Source organism: Phascolarctos cinereus, unplaced genomic scaffold (genome assembly GCF_003287225.1).
Source record: "Phascolarctos cinereus isolate Bilbo 61053 unplaced genomic scaffold, phaCin_HiC Scaffold_4;HRSCAF=312, whole genome shotgun sequence".
NCBI classification, from domain to species: Eukaryota; Metazoa; Chordata; class Mammalia; order Diprotodontia; family Phascolarctidae; genus Phascolarctos; species Phascolarctos cinereus.
In genome coordinates this window covers 223,559,165-223,582,503 of record NW_027555847.1, presented here as the reverse complement: position 1 = coordinate 223,582,503, position 23,339 = coordinate 223,559,165, and the positions used below count along the sequence as shown (strand labels likewise).

Sequence of the window (23,339 nt, the reverse complement as noted above, 5' to 3'; positions counted from 1 at the left end):
TACCATTTTCAGAAGAGGGGAGGAAGAAAGGAAGAAAAATGTGGAATCCAAAATCTTGTAAAAATGAATGCTAAAATTTTTTTTGATATGTAATTTTGGGAAAAATAAAATACTATTTGAAGCAAAAAAAAAAGTTAATTGGAAATAAAATAATATAAGCCTAAGAAATTGGTGGTTCAAAGAATAAATCATAGACACAATAGTCAATTTCATCAAAAATAATGAAAATAATGACAACATAAAAAAATTGGGGAGATGCAATAAAACAGTATTTGAGGAAACTTTCTATCTCTAAATTCTTTTATCAACAAAAGAATAGAAAAGCAAAAAACAAAAAACTTCAATAAATACAAAAATAGGAATTCTGAAAGTGAAAGAAGAGAATAACAAATGACAGTGACAACAATGAATTAATAAATGTAGGAGCTGATTTTTGTGGGGGGAAAACAATGAAATAAACCACTAACCAATCTGATTTTTTAAAAAAGAAAGTCAAATTGTATGAACAATATGAAAAACATTTTTATTTCTATGAAACAGTCAAAGAACAATTAATTCCAATAACAAGTAAACTGTTTGCAAAAATAAGAAAAGATGGGACCCTACCAAATTCATCTGATGATATAAGGTCTTGATACCTAATATTACCAAGGTTTTGATACCTAAACTATGGAGAGACCAAACAGAGAAGGAAAACTATAAAGGAATATCCCTTATGAATATCAATGCAAAATTTTGAAATAAAATATAAGAGGCTATAGCACATATGAAAATGATTTTATACCATGATCAAATTAGATTCTGTTTTGGGAAAATTATGAACACAAAAAACCACATTAATAAGAACAACAAAATGTCATATGATGTTATCAATAGAAGAAGAAAAGGCCTTTAACAAAGCACATGTATTTCTTTTACAGACATAGAAACATAGGAATAAATGGATTTTTTCTTATTATCTATCTAAAACCAATCATTATATTTAGTAGGGATAAACCAGAGATTTTTCCAATATGATCTGGGTAAAGCAAAGGTTTGTATTTAAAAAAAAATAGAGGGAATATCCATAGGCATCAGCATTTCTGTTTATCTTTAACAAAACTCATCAGGAGAACATAAAAAGAGAAATTAAATAGCAATTACTGAATGTAGCCATTCCCTAATAGTTAATTATGAGCAAAAAGCTCTCAAAAGAAACATTACACAATATTTACAGCCACATGAAAAATTGTTCAAATCACTAAAGATAAACGCAAATCAAAAAAAAAAACCCTCACTTTGTGCAAATTTGCAAAAATGACCCAAAAAATTGCAAGTAAATGTTGAAGGTATTTTGGAGGATAGACATACCAATATAATGTTGGTAAAGATGTGAAATACCATATTTCACCACATAATCATCACAGATTTTATGTCAATTTTTTTTTTACAAAAAGTGGGGTGCGACCATTATGTGAAGCCTTTATTTTTTAAATTGTGCCAGTATTACTTAAAAATAATTTATTACTAACCTGTCTTTGGTGCAAGATTAGAATGCATGGAATGCTCATGAATATATGTTAAAATTGAATACTGACAATGCGCATGCACTGAGAATTCTAGGTTCGCTGCTTGCAATGTGCAAGAGATAAATGCATATCAATATGCCATTGGTGAATACATTGCTGCCCTGTTTTCCTTTTAAGTGGCATGACAAACAGAATTACACCATGTGATGACTGCATGGTAAAAGGCTATAAACCAATTTTTGGACTGAAAAAATAGGGTGAGACAATTATGCAGCAGTGACAATTATGTGGTGAAATACAATAGTACTACCATTTTAGACAGCAATTTGCAATTAAAGTGACTAAAATGTCCATACCCTCTGATCCAAAGACTCTGATACTGGATGTATACCCCAAGGAAGCCATAGATGAGGAGAAAGTCTTCATATACACCAAAATATTTGCAGCAGCACTTTTGTGACAGCAAAGAATTGGAAACAAAGAAAATGCCCATGAATAGGGAAATGAGTAAACAAGTTGTGACATGACTATAATGGGATATTATTGTGCTGTAAGAAATGATGTGTGTGGTGAATACAGAGAAGCATGGAAAGATCTACATGAACTGATAAAGAGTGAAGCAAGCAGAGCCTATATATTTACATATATACATAAATACACATATGAATATACAGTAACTGTAAATGGAAATGGAAAACAAAGCAACCACATACCAAAAAAATCAAAATGAATGTAACAAAATTCCCTTCCCCTCCCTTCTCTTCCCCTTCTTTCCTTTCTCTTCCCTCTTTTTTTCCTTTCTTTTCTTCTTTCTTGCTGACATTGTAAAGGTGAAAATTATTTTTGCACAACTATACATATTTGTAGTGTATTTTGTTTTTCTTGCCTTCTCAGTGGGTCAGGGAAGGGTGTAGAGAGGAAAAGAATTCAGAACTGAAAATAAAATTGAATTTAAATTTAAAAAAATACTGGGGTTGCGGACAATATTACCAAAATCGCATTTTTCAAATAGTTCTGCACCACTATTCCCTCTATCCCTTTTGCTTAAATAAATTAATTTAGAAAAGTTTTGACTCTTTCTTATTTACACATATTCATGGTAGCTAGATAGTATACCTCAGTTCACATAAAGTAAATGTTGACTATGATCAGTCAGTATTCTTAAGATGTCAGAATCAGAAGCTTAATATCAGCAGGAGGAAGGAAAGGTGAAAAAAAAAACAACATCAAAAGGAGGAGGAAAATCTGAATGTGAGCAGAGAAAGGCCATAAGGGAATCTGATCCAGTCATCCTCAATCTTTGTGAATACTGCCGATCCCTATGATTCCAACATTCTTTGAGTCCTTGATCATTACTATTGAAGCTTTGGCAACAGACTGAACCATACTTACCTCCTTCAGTTTCCCACTGGTGAATGTTGGGGAGATAATGGTCCGGATCCACTTCCATTTCTCTCCTTTAACAATGGTGATGGCAGACTCCAAACTTCCATTTAAACCAAAATTCTAAATAAATAGAACCAGAAGCCAATTGAGTTAGAGGAAGTTATGATGTTTTTCCAAGTAAGGATTTTAAATCACTTTGAAATTAATAACAAGCTATATTATTCCTCTCAGAAAAATCTTTAGAGATACAGAAGGAGGTGGGGTAGTAAAAAGGTGGTAGGCAATGATTCTAAGCATCAATATTTTGGACTTGAACATAATAATTTAGGGCAGGGATTTTTAAGCTTTGTGTGTGTGTCATAGATTCCTCAGGCAGTCTGGTAAAACCTATGGATCCTTTCACTGAATAATGTATTTTTTGACTTCCGCTTCTGGGAGCCAAGAGGGCGGAGTGAAAAGGTAGTCGCTCTCACTCTCCCCTATAAACCTCTGCAAACCCAGAAAATATCAGCCCAGAAAAAAAAAAACCCTGGAACACCTGAACTAGAAGAAAGACAAGGAGCAGCAGTGCAGTAGCCCAGCAAACGGATCTCTCAGTGCCTCAGCAAAAACAAGGGGCAGATAAGCACCCTGCAGCATTCATCTGAAAGGAGGTGAAGAAAACAACCTAAAGGCTTCCTAAAGCCCTGGTCTTGCTGATTCCACCCCAACATTAGGTGAGCTGTAGGAGCCCTGAAGCCCCCAATTGTGAAGAAATCCTGAAGCCCAGGTGGTAGAGCAGGCAAACACCAACACCTGGACCTCCGAGTGCCTCAGTGAGGGCAGGGGAACCGGTGGAAACCAACTCAGAAAACCACCAGGAGCCTCACTCCACTGCAAAGGAATCTCCCGTGCATTAGCAGAAACGAGGGAGACAACACTGCAGGGCCCCAGGCAGATAAACATCCTGCAGCAGCCATCTAAAAGGAGCGAAGAAAGCTAAAGGAAAGGAAAAGCAGGCAACCTAGAATTGCCTGAAAGTTCCAGCCTTGCTGATTCCAGCCCAACACAAGGTAAGCTGCCAGAAACCTACAGCTCCAATCCAGCATAAGAGGCCCCAGAAGCAAAGCCAGTGACCAAGACCTAGGCTCCCAACACAAGAAGCTTGGGTCAGTACCCTCTGTTCCCCAGCAGGAGAGCTCAATCTCTTTAAAGGCCAGGGAATAAAGAAACACCATGAGTAAAAAGAAACGTACCATAGATTCATATTATGAGAAGAGTGAAGATCAAGACAGAAATTCTGAAGAGGACAACATTGTCAACAAACCCACATCTGCAACAACAAAAGGGAATATGAACTGGTCTGAAGCCCAAAAAGCCTTCTTAGAAGAGCTCAAGAAGGATTTTAATAGTCAAATGAGAGAGGTAAAAGAGTCCTTCAAAAATACAATTGGCCAGTTGGAAAAAAAAATACACTGAAGAAAACAAGTCCCTAAAAAACACAATTGGCCAGTTGAAGAAGGAAGTACAAAAACTAACAGAAGAGTACTGAAGGAAACAAGTCCCTAAAAAACACAATTGGCCAGTTGAAGAAGGAAGTACAAAAACTAACAGAAGAAAACAATCTGTTAAAAACTAGAATTGGACAAATGGAAACTAATGTCTCTATGAGAGAGCAAGAATCAGTCAAACAGAAACAAAAAAATGAAAAAATAGATGAAAATGTAAAATACCTCATCAGTAAAACAACCGACCTGGAAAATCGACTCAGGAGAGACAATTTAAAAATTATTGGACTACCTGAAAATCATGATGAAAAAAAGAGCCTGGACAGTATCTTTCAGGAAATCATAAAGGAAAACTGCCCAGAAGTCCTAGAACCAGAAGGGAAAATAACCATAGAAAGAATCCACTGATCACCACCTGAAAGAGATCCCAAATTGACAACGCCAAGAAATATAATAGCAAAATTCCAAAATTACCAGATGAAAGAGAAGGTGCTGCAAGCAGCCAGAAAGAAAGAATTTAAATATCATGGAACCACAGTCAGGATTACACAGGACCTTGCAGCTTCTACATTAAAAGACGCAGGGCATGGAACATGATATTCCGTAAGGCAAAGGAGCTTGGAATGCAGCCAAGGATCAATTACCCAGCAAAAATGAGCATCATTTTTCAAGGGAGGAGGTGGATATTCAACGAAATAGGAGACTTCCAAACTTTCCTGATAAAAAGACCAGAGCTCAACAAAAAATTTGATCTTCAAGTACAGGACTCAAGAAGGACTTAAAAAGGTAAATGGGACAGAAGGATACAATATGCTGTTAATAAGGGGGGGGCTGTTTAAACCCCTACAAGGGAATATGAGACTTGCAACCCTTGAGAACTGTATTGTTATTACACCTTGTTAAAGGAGTATACATAAAGAGGGTGGATATTAGTTGACTTTGATGTAATGATAAAAAAAAATCTAATCAAGTTAAATGGATCCAAATAAGTGGATCAATCTATCTTAGAAAAGGTACTGAAAAGGAGGAGGCAGACAAGGGTAAATTACATTATAGGAAAAGACACAAAATCCTATTACAGCAGAAGGAAGGGGAGGGGAGCATTGTTTGAACCTTACTCTCATCAGATTAGGCTCAAGAAGGGCATAATATAATCAGTTAAGTATCAAAATCTAACTTGCCCTATAGGCAGTGGGAGGGAAAAGGGGAAAGAAAAGGGAGGGGGGAAAGAAGGGAGGGAAGCAGCAGTAAGAATAAAGGGGAAGAAAAGGGAAAGGGATAATAAAAGGGGGAAGGGACTGAAGGAGGCGGTGGTCAAAAGCAAAACACTAATGAAGGGGAGAAAGGAAAACGGTGAATAATGTATTTTTTAAATTTTAATTAATACATTTTAAATGTATCAAATACATAAGATCACAAAGGAAACCAATTATGTTGAAATAAAAATGTAATTTTTTTCCCCATTCAAGTTCATAAATCCCCTGAAACCTATCCATGGACTCCTGAACCCCAGGTTAAAAACCTCTGTCTTAAGGCCTCCTGTCTTTGGTGTAGGCCTATTCCTCATAGGCACACCGCATAAGGAAAGGGATTAGGGGGAGGAATATAGATCTGGAAATAAAGTTGATTAAAAGAAAAACAAAAGAAACCAACAAAAATAAGATTATTAAAAAGAGATGTCCTAAGAGAGAGGCCCAGCTCACTTTTTAACATGAATCAGCTATTGCCAGGAAGAACACTTGAACTTATTAGTAATTATGATGATGATGATGATAGACTTTTATATAGGCTTTAAGGTTTATACAGCACTTTAGATTTTTTATCTTATTTGAGCTTTTTGCCAAAACCTTGGGTTTTGAGGATCATCCTTGGATATCAGTTTTGAACACTGTAAGCAACCTCTTTGTACAGATGAGGAAAGAGACTCAAAGGAGAAAAGTTACTTGCTCGCAATCACAATACTAGAGTCATGGGTGGGACTTCTTTTCACTATATTACATAGCCTTTCAAAAAGCGCTAATAAGATTTACCTTATCCTACTGACACCAATTATACTCTGAGTGCCTAGAAAGCAGGAACTCTTTTCCTTTCTTTGCATTCCCATTGGTTAGCCTAGCACATAGAAGGCAATTTTAAAATGTTTATTGACTGACTGACTGATACCCAATTAGAATGAGCCCAGACTGACTTCAAGAAATCTGGATGATTCAAAGGAGATTATTCATAATACACTTGGTTCAATTATTTAGAAACAATTGTAGGTAGACAAAGCTCAAGGTTTTGATCTTTTTATGGACCAGAGAGAGCCTGGTGTAGTGAGTAAACAGCCATCATTGGAACGAGGAGACGTAGGTTCAAGTCCTGCCTTTGACATATACTAGTTATGCAATCATGGACAAGTCACTCACCCCCTTAACGATCCCAGACAACCCTAAAACTTTGAGTTTCCAATTTGCATTAGTGGAAAAAGTTTGGGGTAGCTAGGTGGCATGTGGATATTGGAATCGGAAAGACTCATATTCCTAAGTTCATATCTGGCCTCAGATACTTACTAGTTATGGGGCCAATCACTTAACCCTATTTGCCTCAATTTCCTCATCTATAAAATGAGCTGGAGAAGGAAATGGTAAACCCTTCCAGTATCTTGTTAAGAAAACCCTAAATTTAGTCATGAAGAATCAGCCACAACTGAAATAACTGAACAATAACAAGGAAGTATCTACAATAGGAAGTTTCGTACTGATGAAATCATAGGCCTGGAAAATAAGAAAAAGGTGAGGGGAGGGCAATTGCCATTTAATTTTACTCTTGTTTCCCCCAACTGCTTTTACCAACCATTTGCCAAAGCCCTGTCAACAGGCATCAAGTGAGAAAAACCCATTGGCAACGCTGCCTTCTTCTGACTTTTGTGAAGCTGAGAATGATTAGCCATAGCTCTCGTAAGAACTGCTTTAACTATACTTTAAGTGTAGTATAATAGAGAGAGTGCTGGACTTGGCAGTCATAAAAAGACACAGGTTCATGTTTGGGTTCCACGTGCTGGGCCTGTGATCTCAAGCTCTGAGTTAGCCTCAGCTTCCTCCTCTAAAAAAATGGAAGCAATAACAAAGGCACTATGATGTCATAGGAATGTTGCAAGGATGAATGAGATGTGGGACTTCATCTCCAGCCCCCTTGCCTTTCTATTGGCTGTCCCCCATTCCTGTAATGCTCTTCCTCCTCATCTCTATCTTTTGGAATAACATCACTTTCTTTCTTTTTTTTTTTATCTTAACTTACTCCCTTTATTTTATTTTTTATTTTTTTTCATACGCTTTTGAGTTGAAAATTTTTTCTCCCTTTTTCTCCACCCCCCAACCCTCCCCAAGACGGCGCACAATCTGACATAGGCTTTACATTTACATACCCATTAAACATATTTTCACATTGGTGAAGTTGTAAGTAAAAATTAAAACCAATAGGAGGAACCATCAGAAAGATGAAACAAAATTCAAGTTAAGGTAAAAATAAGTGAGAGCGATTGGACTTCCATAGTTCTTTCTTTGGATGTGGACAGCATTTTCCATCCTGAGGCCTCTGGAGATGTCTTAGATCCTTGTAATGCTGAGAAGGGTTCAGTTTAACAATCTTAGTCATTGCATAACGTGGCTGCTATTGTATACAAAGTCCTCTGGGTTCTGCTCACTTCACTCAGCATCAGACCATCTAAGTCTTCCCAGGTTTTGCTGAGGTCAGCCTGTTCATCATTTCTTACAGCACAATAGTATTCCATTACATTCGCATACCACAACTTGCTCAGCCATTCCCCAATTGATAGGCATCCTCTCAATTTCCAATTCTTTGCCACCACAAAAAGAGCTGCTATGAATATTTTTGTACACGTGGGTCCTTTTCCCATTTGTTTGATCTCTTTGGGATATAGCCCTAGGAATGCTATTGCTGGATCAAAGGGTATGCACATTTTTGTAGCCCTTTGGGCATAGCTCCAAATTGTTCTCCAAAATGGTTGGATCATTTCACAACTCCACCAACAATGTATTAGCGTTCCAATTTTCCCACATCCTCTCCAACATTTATCATTTTCCTGTTTTGTCATGTTGGTCAATCTGATAGGTGTGATGTGGTACCTCAGAGTTGTTTTGATTTGCATTTCTCTAATCAATAATGATTTAGAGCATGTAATAACATCACTTTCTGAAGAACTTTCTAGATCCCTACTGCTGTTAATGCATTCCCCTCCAAAGTTAATGTCTATCTACTTTGTGCATATATACACCTGCACATGTATACACTTACATGTATCTTTCTAAGTGTATAAGAATGTATATGCAGGTGTAATATGTACCTAATTGTTTACAACTTGACTCCTCAATTTGAATGTAAGTTCCTTGAGAGCAAGAAGCATTTTTGCCTTTCTTTAAAATCCTAGTGCTCAGCATAGTGAGTTACAAGCCAGTAAGTGTTTACTAAATGTTTGTTTATTGACTGAATAAACTCTGTAGACTGTAGCGTGCTCTATAAATGACAGCTGTCCTCATAAAGGTAACAGACTATACAGAATTGCACCACTCTCCAGTAGGATGGAAATGATTTTGTCAAGGTCAGGTAATCCTTGAACTAGTAAGGACTATCCTTTCTAGTCGATAGATTCAGAGTCATTGTCAACCCCTGATATTCTCTCATTTTTATATCCAATCATTTGCCCAGTCTTGCTGATTCCATGTCCACATCTTTCCCCTCTCTCCCCCTTAGCTCTTCTCATACAACCACCACTCTAGTTCAGGCCCTGCATCACTTCTTACAGGGCAGGACTATTGTAATAATCTCTTCATTGGTCTCCCTGTCTCAGGAGTCACCTCTCTCTAATCCATCCTCCACCCAGCTTCCAAAGGGATAGTCCTAAAGCATAGGTCTGATCATGTTACTCTTCTGTTAAGTAAATTCCAGTGGCTCCCCATTTTGTCTAGGATTCAAATGAACCCTTCTACTTGGCATTTAATGCCCTTCACAACCTGACCCCAACTAACATTTGCAATTTTATTATTACTTATTTCTCTTCACAATAAATGGATCTTCTAGGTCCTTGCACCTTCCATTTCCATATGCACTCCCTCCTTACCTCTATTAGAATCCCAAGTTTCCTTGCAAGTTCAGCCCAAAATCCACTTCTTACGTTAGACTTTTTCTGATCTCCTTTGCTGATAGGGCCTCCGAAAAATGTCAATTACCTTGCATTTATTTTGTATACACTCATTTGTTTTCCCCAATAGAATGGAAGCTTCTTGAGACCAGGGACTAGCTAATTTTTGTCTATGTATGCTTGGCAGCCAGCAAATAGTAAGTGATCAACTAATGCTTATTGATAGAGTTTGAAAACCTGAGTTTTTAGAAATATTAACTTTGGGCTTTAACATGTATATCTTTTTTACATGTATAGATATTAGTCATATTGTGAAAGAATAATCTGAACAAAGGGGAAAAAAACTATGAAGAAAATAAAGTGAAAAATAATGTGCTTCAATCTGCATTTAGACTCCATCAGTTCTTTCTCTGGATGTGGATAGCATTTTCCATCATGAGTCTTTTAGAGTGATTTTGGATCATTGTATTGCTGAGAAGAGCTAAGTCAATCAGAGTTAATCATTACACATTGTTGCTGTTACTATATACAATTTAACATACTTTAATTTTGTAGACCAACTTAGATTTTTATAAGAACTTTCAATCTCACTGGATATTCTTTTCATCACTGCAATGTAGGCTAGGTATAACTATCCCCATTGGACAAAACTGAGACAAAGAGAAATTACATAAGTGGCCAAAGGTCTCAAAGAGCAGGGACAGAAAGCCAGGTTTCCTGACTCCCACTCCAGCATTATTTTCACTAGACCACAAGGAAGATAGCTGAGCAGAAAACTAATAAATTTTGCATGGGTTAAACTCTCCAGAAAATAATTCAGCATTCCAAAATGTTTCAAAGTCTATTTATTGTTTACATCACATGTTGGGCTGGCCCAGGGCAAAATTACAAAGCAGGGAAAGTTTTCCCAGTAGCACCTTTCTCTCTCTTATCTCAGTAGCCTTGTCTCCCTCAGGCACTGATCCTGTGTCCACTTTCTACTGGGTCTGCATTTTAGCTAGCTGCCAATTAATCCCCAATAAGAAATTAGATGACGTGGCTTCAGGTATTCCCATTTCCTAGCAGCATTTTGTGCATCTTAACAGAGATTCTCTGGAAAATGGAAAAGCCCTGAAGACCAGACAGAAATAACCATAAATTATGGATGACAGAATTTTAGACACTGAGGTAGGAGGTAGGGGAAAAGATATTCTGGAATGGGAAGAAGGTAACCTTCCTGGTACCCAGCAGACTATGATACATGGGTACAATGTCTTGGGTTCATGGGTAGAGTAGAATCACCTATCAACACTTGTGCTGTAGCACAAGTGTTTTGAGAAGGGTCAATTTTATATTTTAAAAAATAACTCTTTGGCCATGGAACCCTAGTATTGATCTTCCTCAATTGTGTTACCTTCATCATGTAACCTGCTCTAGTCAATAAAAGTTATTATTGTCACCAAAATCCTGACTTCCCTTCCATACCTGAATATGGTTTAGTAATACAGACATAAGGTCTTTACTTTCTGAAAAGCACTGCCAGTTCCCAAGTGCTGCTACACAACCTCTAATTCTGGCTTCCTTTTAAAGTATCTGGCCATGTTCATGGTGGATCAAGCCACTAGAGCGAGATATAGCTGTTTAGAAAGGGCTTTGTACACGTTATTCCATAAATGATTTTTTCAGCCACCCAAGACCATGATCAATCTGCAATCTTAGGGAAAGTAGCCAACATAGTAAGAAAAGAAGATTTTGAAGCAAAGTCACCGAGGTTTCCTACAGAATTGGAAAGCTTAGGTTAGAGTGCTTGAATGGCCTCAAGCCAAAAAGCATCCTGCTATACCTCTGTCTACCAGTAACTTACCCGACGGTTAGTGAAGAGTGTGTAAAACTCTTTCACTAGAACTATTTTGATGAAAGCTGGATCCAGAGTGGCTAAGATAGGCAGTCTGCCATCATAAAACCTATAAAGAGCATCAAGATAAAGAAAATTAAACATGTATTTCAGAGATCTGCCCAGAAAGTTAGCTTCTTAAGTCAACAAATCACAATATCTGTCTTTGCAATGCTCAATCTTCTTGAAATTAGATGATAAAATAGCCACCACCACTACCTTTTGCATCCCCTTACTCATTCCTGTCCCATTCTCAGTATATATTTTACAATCACACATTTAGAGCTAGAAGGAACCTCAAAGAAAGGACATCTAATCTAACCCCCTGATTTTACTAATGAAGAAACTCAGGCAAAGAAACATTAACTGACTTGCCTAAGGTCAAGCCAGTAGTGTGCATCAAAAGCAGGATTGAAAACCAGATTCTCTGACTTCACAGCCAGTTCTCATTCTATTGAACCATACCGTCTCCATCCTGCAATTACAATAATTCAGCAAAACTTCATCATTATGTGGAGGTCACTCTAGGTTCCTGAAGACTGTACTAGCAATATTCAAGCACTGCTAAATCCCCTACTAACCTAGAAAATCTCTAAGTAATGGTCTGGCTGCAAATTATGGATCTGTCATGTGAAGATGAGCCTAGCTTAGTTTGGAGAGACCCATCACCAAGGAGCTGGCTACCAGGTGATGATTTTTTCATCTAGGCAACTCTAGCAGACTAGACTGGATTAATAAACTACAAACCCTAGACTACAAATGTTTGGTGATAGTCATCAGTGGAAGGAGTCCATAATTCACAGTCCCTGATCAATGCTATTTTCTTGACCACATATGTTGATACCTAAACCAAGGGGTTCTTAACCTAAATTCTATGAATGTGTTTTTTCAAAATTCTCTCATAATTTAAAATTTTTCAGTATTTCAATATAATTTATTCCTTTGTATTCAGTGAATTTTATTTTATACATTTAAAAATGTTATTAGGAGAAAGGGTCTATAGGCTTCACTAGAATGCCAGAGGGGTCCACAAAGCCTAAAAAAGGCTAAGAACCATCTGCTCTAAGAGAAAAATAGTTCTCATTCCCATAGTGCTTTAAGGTTCACAAAAGTGGCCTGAACTTGGGAATCACAATACTTGAATTCAAATCTCACCTCTGATGAAACTAGTTGTGTGATCTTTGGCAAATGGAACCTCATCTATAAAAATTAGTGTGTCGGACTAGATGACATATACGGTCTCTCCTGGCTCTAAATCTACAATCTCATGAACCTTGTGAAGTAGGTGGTAAAAGCACTAATATTCCTATTTTCCAGATGAAGAAACTAGGACACAAATTGGTGAAGGGACTACTAGTAAGAATTAGAGCCTGCACTCAGACTCTGGATCTCCTATGTCCAGAATTTTTTTTTCCCCACTGTGTATAATGGATATGCCAAAGATGGAGGTGGTACCCTCAAATTGATGAAACAGTAGAAGGAGTCTTTGATTTTAAGTCAGAGGACCCAGGTTCAAATTCTGAATCTAAGACTAATTAGCTGTGTTACTTTGGGCAAGTTACTTAACTTCTCTGAGTCTGATTCCTCATCTGTAAAATGAAGAATTGGACTAGATAACTCTGAGATTCCTTCCAATGCTAACTCTATTAATGTAAAATTGATAAACATAAGTTACTGAAGAGCAGGGATTATCATTCTAGTGTTTGTTCCACAGTACCTGGCACAGAGGGACAAAAAAAAAATGCTTGTTGATTCATTGAGTAATCTTATGAAAAATTGCCATGACTCCAGAGGGCATTCAGAAGTAATCAGGTGGCCTGGAAAATATCTACCCCCATGACTAGTTGTTGCTTTCTATTCCGTTGTCTGTTTCTTCCATAAATTCAAACTCTTTGGCCTCTGGTCACATGTATTTCTCAGCAGACAGCTCCAGAAATTATTAACTCTAGCTTTGAAGATGTTTTGTTTTCTCGGTACAGGGGACTATAGAAAATGTATGTTACAACAGCAAAGGTAACCAGAGGCAAGATGATTTAGGGAGCTATGTCCAAAATCTAATCATTTTTTTAAAGGAAAAAAAAACTGGGTGAGAGGGATTATGGGAAGATGGCAGAGTAGGTCAGAAAATTCCAGGCTCTCCAAATTTTCTCCACAACAGACAGAACACCTCAAAACGAATATAGAGTTTCAAAAATAAAGGTGAAAAGCAGTTGTCCTCCTAGGAAAACCTGAGAGGACCTCAGGAAAGACAGGACCTTCAGGGACTGATTTGGCCTTAGTAGAATGCAAACACCTTCAGGCCATGTCCATTGAATCAACATTCAAGTCCTGGGGGCGGCTGGGTGGGAAGCAGTCTAGGCCTCAATAACTTTCATCTCAAGGCCTTAGGAACTTTCACTTCAAGAACTTCCACCTCATTGATTTTTAGTATGGGGATCAGACAGCTGAGTAGGGGAAGACTGAAGGATCCTCTGTGTCTGGGCACCACCCCTTGTGGTGCTGACCAGATGTGATCCCAGGCTGTGGCTGTGGGCAAGGAGGAGCAAGCACATTCCTGGTGATCTCAGTACTACAGTGAGCAAGAACATTTTATGGAAAGCATAGTTGGGGGCCCTAGCTGTGGCTTAGGGGAGGAGAGGAGTGCCCGAGATTGGATCCTTGGACAGAATTCAGAATATAACAGTAAGGAGGACCTGAGGCCTGGGACACCATTACCTGTAACTCAGGATTAAAACCTGATTATAACAATAAGCTGCCAAAAATAAAATAAAACAAAATAAAAATGAGTAAGCAAAGGAGAAAGAATTCAATTGTAGATAGCTAGTACGGTGTAAAAACAGATCTGAGTTCATATTCAGAGGAAGATAATGAGGTTAAAAAAAAAGTCACTCCTATCCTAAAGAACAACATCAAATCATCACAAGCCAAAAAAAAAATTATTGGAAGAAATTAAAAAGGACTTCAAAAATCAAATAAGAGAGATTGAAGTAAATTTAGGAAATAAATAAAAGGAATCCAAGAAAATTATGAAAAGAAAGTCAATCAATTGGGAAAAGAAATTCAAAATCATAAGAAAGAAAATCAGTCTTTGAAAACTAGAATTGGTCAAGAGGAAGCAAATTATGTTACAAAATACGAAGAAATAATAAAAACAAAATTGATAATATGGGGGCTTTAGGAATTTAATTAAGTTATGGAAACAGTTCACAGGGCAACATCTTCTGTTGTGCCCATTTCTCTGTCCTCCTGGCTTCACACCTGATTGACAACATTTTTAGTGAGGGAGGGGTCATGAATTTCACAAACTTACGAGCACCAAATACTATAGCCTCTAAATTTTTAAAAGAAAAGTTGAATGAATTAAAGGTGGAAGTAGATAGTACTATAATAGTGAGAGACTTTAATCTTCCCATCTTAGAACTAGATAAATCTAACCAAAAGTGAATAAGAAAGAAGACAAGAAATTGAATAAAACTTTAGATAAGCTAGATATGATACTTATCCGGAGAGAATTTAATGGGAATAGAAAGGAGTACACCTTTTTCTCATTGGTCATGGTACCTTTACAAAGATTGAGCAAATATGAGGGCATAAAGATTTTATAATTAAAAGCTGAAATGCAGAAATATTAAAAGCATCCTTTTCAGATCATAATGCAATAAAAATTATATTTAAAAATGGACCATGGAAACATAGATTCAAAACTAATTGGAGACTACACAAACTAATTTTAAAGAATGAATGGGTTAAAGAACAAATCATAAAACAATCAGTAATTTTGTTAAAGAGAATGACAATAGTGAAACAACATATCAAAATCTATGAGACATAGTAATAAGAAGAAAATTTAAATGCTTATATCAGTAAAATAGAGAAAGAGCAGACCAATTAAAAATCCCTCACTAAAAACTAAATTGGAAATCCTAAAAATAAAGATAAGACTAAAAAAATTGAGTGAAAAAACTTTGATTTAATAATAATTAGGAGCTGGTTTTATGAAAAAAAAAACAATAAAGTAAATAAACCACTAGTTAATACAATTTTAAAAAGAGAAGAAAAGCAAATCACTAGTATTAAAAATGAAAAGGGTGAATATACCAATAATGAAGATGAAATAAAGGAATTATGAGGAGTTGTTTTGCCTCATACACCAACAAATATAACAGTTTATGTGAAATAGAAAAATATTTATAAAAATGTGAACTGCCTAGATTATCAGAAGAGGAAATAGAATCGCTTAAATAGACCTATTTTAGAAAAAGGAATTGAACAGGCCATAAATGAGCTTCCTAAGAAAAAAATCACCAGAAACATATGGATTTATAAGTGAATTCTCCCAAATATTTAAAGACCAACGAATTCCAATACTAAATAAATTATTTTGACTAGTAGGCAATACAGGGGTCCTACCAAATTACTTCTAAGAAACAAATATAATATTGATACCTAAACCAAGAAAAGTAAAAAACAGGAAAGAAAATTATAGACCAATTTCATTAATGAATATGGAAACAAAAATCCTAAATCAAATACTAGCTAAAAGTTTACAACAATATATTACAAAGATTATGCAGTATGACCAAGTAGAATTTGTACCAGGAATGCAGAGATGGTTTAATATAAGGAAAATTATGAACATAATTGATTATATCAATAATAAAGGAATAAAAATTATATGATTATATCAATAGATGCAGAAAAAGCTTTTGATAAAGTTCAAAACTCATTTCTTTTAAGATACTTGAAAGTGTAGGTATAAATGGATTTTTCCCTTAAACTGATAAAAAAAAGTATTTACCTAAAACTACCAGCCAACATTATTTATAATAGGGATTAAGTTAGAAGTCTTCCCAATAAGATCAAGTGTGAAACAAGATGACCACTGTCACTACTATTGTTCAATATTGTATTGGAAACCCTAACAATAGTAATAAGAGAATAGAAGGGATCAGAATAGGGAATGAGGCAATAAAACCATCACTTTTTGCAGATGATGTGGTGATATATTTGGAAAATCCTAAAGACCCAACTAGAAAGTTAGTTGAAACAATAAATAATTTTAAGAAAGCAGCAGGATATAAAGTAAATTCACATAAATCACCAGAATTGCTATATATCACAAACAAAACCTTGCAAGAAGAGATAGTAAGCGATACCCTATTTAAAATAACTCTAGATGTTATGAAAGACCTGGGAGTACACCTGTCAAAACAAACCTGGGCACCATATGAACAAAATTATAAAATGTTATACAAATAAAATCAGATTTAAATAATTGGAGAAATATCAATTGTTTATGGGTAGATATGGCCAATATGATAAAATGACAATTTTACCTAAACTAATTCATATATTCAATGACATCTCAGTTAAATTACAAAAAAAAATTTATTTAATTAGAAAAAAATAATAACAAAATTCATTTAAAAGAACAAAAGGTCAAGAGTAATAAATGAACTAATGAAAAAAATATAAAGGAAGAAATACGAGATCTTACAGTATATTATTAGCCTGTGAGTATCAAAATCATCTGGTACCTGCCCAGAAATAGAAAGGTAGATCAGTAGAACAGAGTAGATACATAATTTACTGCAGCAAATAAATATAATAACCTTGTGTTTGACAAGTATAAAGACAAGTTTTAGGGAAAAGGATTGATTTGGTAAAAACTGTTCAGAAAGCTGGAAAGCACTCCGGCAGAAATTGGGCATAGACTAATATATTACACCATTTACCAAGATATGATCAAAATGGATATGTGACAAATATAAAGAGAGATATTTCAAGAAAATTTTAAGAACAATGAACATATTACCTATTAGGCTTATGGATAGATGAACAACTTATGAAAAAAATAAGAGATAGCACTGTGAGGTATAAAATGGGTAATTTCGATTAAAATCTTAAAACCTTAAAAAGGTTTTGTACAAATAAAACAAATGTAGCAAAGATCAGAACTTTGTCAAATCTATAAGAATACTAGTCATTTCCCAATTGATAAATGGTCAAAGGATATGAACCAGAATTATTCAGATGAAGCAATCAAAACAATTTATAGTCTTACGTAAAAAGCTCTAAATCATTATTGATTATATAAATGCAAATTAAAATAACCTTGAGATGTCATTTTACACCTATCAGATTGGCTAAAAAGATTGAAGGGAAAGAGACAAATGTTGGGGGGGATATGGAAAAATTGAGACACTAATTCACTGTTGGTGGAACTGTGAACTGATCCAACCATTTTGGAGAGCAATCTGGAATTATACCCAAAGAATTATTAAACCGCCTGTGCCCTTTGATCCAGCAATACCACTATGAGATCTGTTTCCCAAGATGATTAGGGACAAAGGAAAAGAACCTTTATGTTCTAAAATATTTAGAGCAGCTCTCTTTGTGGTGGCAAAGAACTGGAAATTGCAGGGATGACCATCAATTGGGCAATGGCTGAACAAGTTGTGTACGATCATGGTGGAATACTACTGCGCTACAAGAAAGGATGAACTTGGTGATCTTAGAAAAACATGGACAGATTTGCACAAAATAAATGAAGAGCAAAATGAGCCGAACCAAGAGGAGGTTGTGTATCAGTAACAGTAACATTGTTTTAAGAACAACTTTAAGCAACTATGTCATTATGACTGTTATAAATGCCTAAATACTATAAAAGACTTATAAAGGAAGACACTATCTACATACAGAGAAAGAATTGATAAATTAAAGTATGTATAGAATGATTTTACAGCTATATGCATATTTTGTCTAATGGTAGCCACCTCTAGGATGGGGGAAGGAGAAGAAAGAAAAAAAGGGGGGGAAAGTTACATAATAACTTTATATAATATATAAGGCATTATAGATTTGCAATTTCATATGCAAAAAAAAAAGGTAAAAACTGGCCTCTGCTGAAACATCTTCACCACAGCCTACGTGGCAGTTCTCAGCAAGGCGTGTGCTCCTCACTTGCTGGTGTAACTGATGGAATCTGTCCTCATTACTACACAGAGCCCTCCCTTCTCCTTAAGTATGAAGTGTGTTTGGCATCATATCCTTTGTTGTAGCTGGTAATTGTCTTATAATTATAGAATCATAGGATTTAGAGATGAACAGGTTCTCAGAGAGCACCTAGTCAAACTCTGTTATTTTTACAGAGTTGGAAACTGAGGCCCAAGTGAGGGAAGTGACTGCTCACCTATCTATAGTCATGCAGGCAATGAGCCACAGAGCTGGGATTCAAATCCAGGGCTTGACTTCAAATCTAGTGCTATTTCCACAATGCCATTCTCTAGCTGCATAATCTGTTCATTGAATTCCTTCTTATCTTTTAAGGTGAAGCCCAGACATCAACTTTTCCTTGTCTTCCTTCCAACCTATACAAACAACATTTACCCTTGTCCCTCACACAACACCTGCTATGTAACTCTCTTACATCTTAGATTATGAGTTCTATGTGGGCATTTTATACTTACCCCCACATTTTGCCATATTTCTTAAAACATTTCTGGTCAAACTCCAATATTCCCTGAAGAATAATTAAAACAGATTAGACAATGGGCAGGACACCAATTTACTGCACTGGCATCATGAGCACCATACCAAGGGAATCAGAAATATGCTTGAGCCGGAGTGATCATCTGGTCTAACAACCTTGTTATGTAAAGAGGTGGAGAACACTCAAAGAAAACAATTCTAAGCTCCCTGGGCTCTTCATGAATGGCTTCAGAAGGAAACGAGAGAGGAAGTCAAGAAGCAGAACTGTCTTATTCATTTCTTATCTTGCATAGGATTTGACTTTTTTTAAATTTTTAAAAAATATATTCGATGAGTTTTTTTTAATTTGCCTGTCCTACTCACCACCTTGCCCCATTGAGCAAATTGAAAAATATATATGTTTAATAAATATTTATATAGTTAAGCAAAACAAATTCCCACATTAGCCATCACAAAGGATTTGTAGATGAAATGGGCTTAGAATTAATCTAGGTCAGGGGTTCTTAACCTGAGGTCCATGAATTTGTTTTTTTTTTAATATTTGATAATTGCTTTTTAATATAATTGACTTCCATTCTAATAGTATATATTTTATTTTCTATGTTTAAAAGCAATATTCTGAGAACAAATATACAGACTTCACCAGATTGCCAAAGAGGACCTTGACACACACACACACAAAAGATTAAGAATCTCTGGTTTAGGCTAACTCCTTAATTTTACTGAGGGGGGCAACTACCCATTATTTCTGTGGGGCCCTGTAATGAATAGCATTGGTGCAGAATAAAAAATGGCCAATTTAACCCATAAATGGACACAAGCCAGCAACAGAAAGATCATTACAGAAATGAGTGCTAAGTCAGTATCTGTGCCCAGCACACAGGGTCCAGAATGTAGGGAGTGTATATTGTGGTGGAGGGCTAGTCTTTGAGTCAGGAAGACCTGGGTTCAAGTCCCACCTCTGACATGCACAAGTATACTCCACATCTCAGTGCCCCTGAGAACTCCCTGAAACTAAGTTTGTAGAGTAAATACTGATCTGCAATAATAGAAGGAGTTTCTTCCAAAGGAGTACCTTATACCAATAAAATCACAGGTCTGGTCTCCTACTCAAAAATCTGAAAAGTTTAGGGCATACAGAATATAACCCAGTGTACTAAAAGGAGGAATACCAAGGTTCTTTGGTGTGGCTTCATTTGATAGTGGGGAGCTCTGAGACTTTTTCCTCCATGTTGATGGTTGAGGAGAAGATGATGAAGATGAAGGCAGGAAGAATGATAGGATTAGAAGTTTGGAACTACAAGGGACCTTGGAGGCCATCAAGTCTAACCCCTCATTTTACAGATGAGGAAACAGAAGCAGTAACTTGCACAGGGGTCACACAGATAGTAAGAGTCTGAGATGAAATCTAAACCTAGGTTTTGCTGACTCCAAGCCCAATTATCTCCAATAAGTGTCCACATTTATATACTGTTTAAGATTTATAAAGTACTTTATTCCATATTATGGAGAGGTAAACAGTGAAAGTATTTTTATTGTTTCATTTCATAGATGATCAAAGAGAGAATAAGAGATGTTCAGTGATTTAGCCCTGACTTTTCTTTTTTGAGTCTCTTCACGTCCAACTCTTCATAATTCCATTTGTGGTTTTCTTGGCAAAGATACTGGAGTAGTTTGCCATTTCCTTCTCCAGCTCATTTTAAAGATGAGAAAACTGAGATAAACAGGATTAAATGGCTTGCCCATGGTCACACAGCTAGTGAGTATCTGAGGCTGAATTTGAACTCAAGTCCCCCTGACTCCAGAGCCAGCAGGCACTCTATCCATCTGCTACCTAGCTGCCCCTTAGCACTGATTGGCTTAGGGCTAAACAGCTAGTATGAGGGAGAATCAGAACTCAAACCTAGGGCTTCTGACTCCACCACCACTGCTTCTACCATTGCACCATGCTGATTCCAGATATTCAAATGCTGGTTTCCTTTGGTGGCTGCAAGAAATTAGCCTTCCAACCTTGCCTCTGTTTGTTTTTGTTTTTGCTGTTGTTTCTGTTCCCATCTCCCTGCTGCCAAATCTTCCTTTTCAAGGTAGTACGTAACAAAGTGGCAGTAGGGAGATATAAAAAGTAAAGAAACAGCAGAATGGGCCCCACAATCACAACACTGATAAAGAAGGAATTTCTTCTGTATACTCATACTCACATTGCGATATTCAAGAAATGTCCCAATGAATGGAAGAGGCCTTGGTCCGGGAATGCCCAGCTTCTTAAAAAAGTTGTATGGCCATATTCCATATCTGTGAATGAAAAAAAAAAACACAGGCAAATAATGGCAACAACAACAACTAGCTTTTGTTTTATAGTTATCGTATATACAATGTCATTAAGCACTCTATGTACATATGATATTACATATAATTTATATTTATATAGGATTTAAAAATTTGCAAAGTCCTTTATAAATATTATCTCATTCTCACAACAGCACTGGTAGATAAATGCCAATATTATCCTCATCTTACAGTTGAGGAAACTGAGGCAGAGAAAGATTAAGACTTATCCAAAGTCATTAGTTAGTAAATATCTGAGGCTAGAACTTAACTTGGTGTTTCTGACTCCAGGTTCAGAGCTCTGTCTATCCACTGTACGTCCTAGCTGCCTACACAAATGTTCTTCGTTAAACAAATTCAATAACCACATTGCTTTTTTCTTTCTTTTTTTTTAAACCCATCATCATCTACTCTATACTGTCATTGGGAAAGTTTGGGTTTTTAGTGGAACTTTTAGGTTGAAGGAAACGTTACTAAATTACAGCCTTCTGAAAAATATTGAGCATAGGGGCAGCTAGGTGGTGCAGTGGATAGAGCACTGGCCCTGGATTCAGGAGGACCTGAGTTCAAATACGGCCTCAGACATATAACACTTACTAGCTGTGTGATCCTGGGCAAGTCACTTAACCCCATTGCCTAGCCAAAAAAAAAAAATTAAAAAAAATATTGAGCACAAATAAATGGTCTATATATTTGTGTCAGGGTGTAATTTCATTGATGATTACAACTCAAATGTAAATCCTTGGGATTAAAACTTCAGCAAACTCCCAGGTTGTTTTTTTCTCTTTTTTCAAGATCAGTATTTGATTGATAATCTTCTTCTCTACTTCAAACCCCACACTTGATATCTCCTCAAATATACTTGTTTTGCAGTTGATCAACCTATGATCTGCACCTTCACTTAGCTATGCATGGATGTACGGGGATGGTCAGCATCACCCACAAGTGTTCCCTTTCCACAAGCCATCATTCTGAAATTCTTCTCTTTCATTTCTCTCTCTCTCTCTCTCTCTCTCTCTCCTCTCTCTCTCTCTCTCTCTCTCTCTCTCTTCTCTCTCTCTCTCTTTCTCTCTCTCTCTCTCTCTCTCTCTGTCTTCCCCCCCCCCGACCGCCCCATGCCTCAACCTTCCTATTCTTCATCTTCACTGCAAGCTCCAGTCAGTCTGTTCTACCCAGTTCCCTCAAGCAATCACCGTTGCTCTGGTCTCACTTTTCTCCTTTTGACCCTATAATTTACTAGTTGAACTTCTACTACACTCCACCTTTAAATCCCTTGCATTCTTGTCCTATGGTCACTCATTCTTTTCCAAAACCCATTCATAGATTAGTTCCACCACCTGCCTTCTTCTCTACACTCATGGAAATGAACAGAGACAGAAGTAACATAGTTGTTTTAACTGGGTCCACTGGACATTTTTGTTATTCACTAACAACTTGGTGCTCACTACTAACTTGTCCTTAATTGATACTTCTTTATGTTCCCCATGAGAGACGTCCCAAACATTTTCTTCTCTCCCTACACTACCCTCTTCCTCCTCTTTCTGTTTTTTTTTCATTTCATTGAAAAAAAAATGAGGCCATCATGAACTCCTCCTACCTAATTCTGTGTTTCAAATCACCTAAGTATCACTCCCCCCTTCTCTCCTAAAACACTCTATTCATGCCCCTGATCCCTTCCCCTCTGGGAGCTTACTACTTTCTTTAGCTCCTCTCTCTCCCTAATTTTGAATCTCTATCCACAGGTTGCTTCTCTGTTGCCCACAGATATGCCCAGCTTTTAAAGTCTATCACTCGACTCTAATATCACTTAAACATTTCTTCCTATATGTCTCTTCTCTTTCACAGAGAAACTCCTAGAAAAGGCTGTTTAGATTGTCTCTACTTTTAAAAAAAATTATTTATTTTAACTTTTCAGTATTTACTTATAAGATTTTGAGTTCTAAATTATCCCCCTCCCTCTTCTCTCCCCTTCCCAAGATGGGTTGCAATCTGATATAAGCTATACTTGTATGATTGCATTAAACGTATCTCCACATTAGTCATATAGTGAAAGAAGAATCAGAACAAAAGAGAAAAACCAAGAGAAAGAAAAAAAAACAGCATATACTATGCTTCAATCTGCATTCAGA

At 36.5% G+C, this 23,339-nt stretch overlaps 1 protein-coding gene across 4 annotated transcripts in view; it reads right to left on the bottom strand.

Annotated features, from left to right (window-relative positions):
- LOC110201906 (cytochrome P450 3A24) overlaps positions 1 to 23,339 on the bottom strand; it is a 56,859-nt gene that overhangs the window by 24,078 nt on the left and 9,442 nt on the right. For 2 of the 4 annotated variants that reach the window (XM_020977773.2, XM_020977774.2), the window contains exons 2-5: positions 21,084 to 21,177; positions 18,864 to 18,916; positions 11,365 to 11,464; positions 2,901 to 3,014 (exon numbers count right to left, since the gene is read on the bottom strand). In XM_020977773.2, the coding sequence (XP_020833432.1) occupies positions 2,901 to 3,014; positions 11,365 to 11,464; positions 18,864 to 18,916; positions 21,084 to 21,177 (361 nt within the window). The remainder of the gene's footprint in view (positions 1 to 2,900; positions 3,015 to 11,364; positions 11,465 to 18,863; positions 18,917 to 21,083; positions 21,178 to 23,339) is intronic. The other 2 variants (XM_020977776.2, XM_020977777.2) reach the window with 2 other exon arrangements.